At 64.2% G+C, this 3351-nt stretch overlaps 1 protein-coding gene across 1 annotated transcript; it reads left to right on the top strand.

The window, feature by feature from the left end:
• Positions 1-8: 8 nt before the first annotated feature.
• LOC118159675 (DNA-directed RNA polymerase II subunit RPB1-like) lies at positions 9-3337 on the top strand (the record flags this gene model as incomplete). Its single annotated transcript, XM_035314244.1, has 4 exons — positions 9-288; positions 1124-1229; positions 2276-2481; positions 3275-3337. Coding segments are annotated over exons 1-4 (429 nt in total), but the record flags the coding sequence as incomplete, so codon positions are not given.
• Positions 3338-3351: the final 14 nt, after the last annotated feature.

Here is a 3351-nt window from a genome sequence, read left to right as displayed (position 1 = left end):
AGCTGCCCCTCCCCAGAGCAGGGCAGGTTTTGGGGTCCCCGGGCTTCTCCTTCCCCAGCTCCGGACCCCGTGGCGGGGGTGACCCCCGCCCTGAGGGCTCCCCGGCCCCCCCCCAGGTTCAAGTTCGACTACACCAACGAGCGGGCGCTGCGGCGGACGCTGCAGGAGGAGCTGGTCAAGGACATCCTGAGCAACGCGCACATCCAGAACGAGCTGGAGCGCGAGTTCGAGAAGATGCGGGAGGACCGCGAGGTGCTGCGCGTCATCTTCCCCACGGGGGACAGCAAGGTGGGCACCCCACGGCGGCCCCACGGCCCCCCACATGGCCCCACGCCCCCCCCACACAGCCCCACGGCAACCCCACACAGCCCCACGGCCCCCACACGGCCCCACGCCCCCCCCCCCACAGCCCCACGGCAACCCCACACGGCCCCACGGCCCCCCACACAGCCCCACGGCCCCACAGCACCCCACACAGCAACTTTTTGGGGGTTTTGGGGTGCTGCCCCCGCTCCTCGTCCTCTTTTTGGGGTTCAGCCACAAGCCACAAACCCTTTGTGCATTTCAGGCACCTGTTTTGGGGTGCTCGCCCCTTTTTTGGGCACAATTTGCATGTTTTAGGGGCACGGGGGAGCCAGCACCCCTTATTTTGGGGTAGGGGGGACCCCGACCCCCTCCGTGCCCCCCTGATTTGGGGTTACTGTGCGCCCCCCCCCCCCGGACTGGGGGCGTTGAGCTGCCAGCACCCAGATCTTGGGGTGCTCCTCAGGGGGGAGTGGAGTTTTGGGGGGCGCTTTTGAGGTTTCTGGGGGCACTGATGGCGGTTTTTGGGGCGCTGATGGAGGTTTTTGGGGGGCTGATGGAGGTTTTTGGGGCGCTGGTGAGGTTTTTGGCGGGCTGATGGAGGTTTTTGGGGGCGCTGATGGAGGTTTTTGGGGCGCTGATGGAGGTTTTTGGGGGGCGCTGGTGAGGTTTTTGGGGACGCTGAGGTTTTTGGGCACTGATGGAGGTTTTTTGGGGCGCTGATGGAGGTTTTTTGGGGCGCTGATGGAGGTTTTTTGGGCTCTGGTGAGGTTTTTGGGGTGCTGATGAGGTTTTTGGGGTGCCGCCCCCCCCCCGCCAGGTGGTGCTCCCCTGTAACCTGCTGCGCATGATCTGGAACGCCCAGAAGATTTTCCACATCAACTCCCGCCTGCCCTCGGACCTGCACCCGGTCAAGGTGGTGGAGGGTGAGTGGGGGGGCCCTGAGCCTGCTGGGGGGGGGTCTCGGGACCCCCACGGTCCCCAGGGAGGGGCTGGGGGATCTGGGGACCATCACGGGGAGCTTGGGGACCCCCAGGAGGGAGGGGTTGGGGCACATGGGGGCTCAGAGACGGCTAGGGAGCAGCTTTGGAGACCCCCCCCAGGAAGATCTGGGGGCACTTGGGGACCCCCAGGAAGGTTTGGGGGCACTTGGGGACACTTGGAAGGAGCTTGAGGACCCCCAGGAAGGTTTGGGGGCACTTGGGGACCCCCAGGAATCAGCTTGGGAACGCTCAGGAAGGTTTTGGGGGAATTTTGGGACACACAGAAGGAGCTTGGGGACCCCCAGGAAGGTTCAGGAGCATTTGGAGACCCCCCAGAAAGTTTTTGGGGCACTTGGGGACACACATAAGGACCTTGAGGACCCTTAGGAAGGTTTTTGGACGCTTGGGGGGTGCCCAGGAAGGTTTTTGGGTACTCAGAGACTGCCAGGAAACAGCCTGGGGACCCCCAGGGAGGTTTTAGGGCATTTGGGGACCCCCCGGAAGGTTTAGGGGTATTTGGAGACCCCCCAGGAAACAGCCTGGGGACCCCCAGGGAGGTTTTAGGGCATTTGGGGACCCCCAGGGAGGTTTTGGGGCACTTTAGGACACACATAAGCACCTTGAGGGACCCCCAGGAAGATTTGGGGATACTTGGGGACCCCCAGGAAGGATTTGGGGTACTCAGAGACCCCCAGGAAACAGCCTGGGGACCCCCAGGGAGGTTTGGGGGCACTTTGGGACACACACAAGCACCTTGCGGACCCCCAGTAAGATTTTGAGACACTTGAGGACCCCCAGAAAGGTTTGGGGGCCCCCCAGAAAAACAGCCTGTGTCCCTCCCAGCCCAGACACGGGGCACTTGAACCCCACCAACCCCACGGGGAAGCCCCCAGCAGCTCTCCAGCCGCCTGGGCCCCCCCAGAAGGGTGCTGGGGACCTCACAGGGGGGGTCCCCAGGTGGTCCCTCCCCCCCCCCCCCTTTATGACAGGGGTGAAGGAGCTGAGCCGCAAGCTGGTGATCGTGAACGGGGAGGACCCGCTGAGCCGGCAGGCGCAGGAGAACGCCACGCTGCTCTTCAACATCCACCTGCGCTCCACGCTCTGCAGCCGCCGCATGGTGGAGGAGTTCCGCCTCAGCGGGGAGGCCTTCGACTGGCTGCTGGGAGAGATCGAGTCCAAGTTCAACCAGGCCATCGTGAGTGGGGGGCTTGGGGGGGTTGGGGGGTCTGGGGCGAGGACTGGGGGGTTTTGAGGGGGCTTTGGGGGTCCTTGGGGGGCGGCCGCGGCGTGGTGGGGGAGCTCTGGCTCAGCGGGGAGGCCTTGGACTGGCTGCTGGGAGAGATCGAGTCCAAGTTGAACCAGGGTGGGGACAATCAGTGTGGTTTTGGGGTCCCCTGGTCCCCCACGTGTCCCCAGGTGCACCCCGAGGAGATGTCGGGCCCAGTTTGTGGGGTTTGGGCCCAGTTTGTGGGGTTTGGACCCAGTTTGTGGGGTTTGGGCCTGGGCTGGGGACCAGGTCAGGGACAATTGGGGTGGTTTTGGGGTCCCCTGGTCCCCCCTTACTTCCCCAGGTGCTCCCCCGGGGAGATGGTGGGGTTGGATCACGGGATTTGGGGCCAAACTGGGGACAATCAGGGTGGTTTTGGGTTCCCCAGGCTCACCCTGGGGAGATATTGGGGTCAGGTGGGTTTTGGGACCAGACTGAGGACCGGATCAGGGCCAATTGGGGTGATTTGGGGGTTTCTTTTTGGGGCCATACCCCCACAGGTGCACCCCAAGAGAATGTGGGGTTCAGGGCTAGGGTGGGCACCACACTGGGGACAATCAGGGTGGTTTGGGGTCCTCTGGTCCCCCACATGTCCCCAGGTGCACCCCGGGGAGATGTTGGGGTGGATCTCGGGGTTTCAGGACCAGACTTGGGACAGGATCAGGGACCATGGGGGTGGCTTTGGGGTCCCCTGACCCCTTGCCATGTCCCCCCCCTGCAGGCACACCCTGGGGAGATGGCGGGGTCAGTCTGTGGGGTTCAGGGTCAGTTTGTGGGGTTCAGGGTCAGTCTGTGGGG

The sequence above is a fragment of the Oxyura jamaicensis genome, unplaced genomic scaffold, assembly GCF_011077185.1.
Source record: "Oxyura jamaicensis isolate SHBP4307 breed ruddy duck unplaced genomic scaffold, BPBGC_Ojam_1.0 oxyUn_random_OJ71561, whole genome shotgun sequence".
Lineage (NCBI taxonomy): Eukaryota > Metazoa > Chordata > Aves > Anseriformes > Anatidae > Oxyura > Oxyura jamaicensis.
Note: the sequence above shows the minus strand (reverse complement) of the source record. Positions and strands in the feature narration are given on the sequence as shown.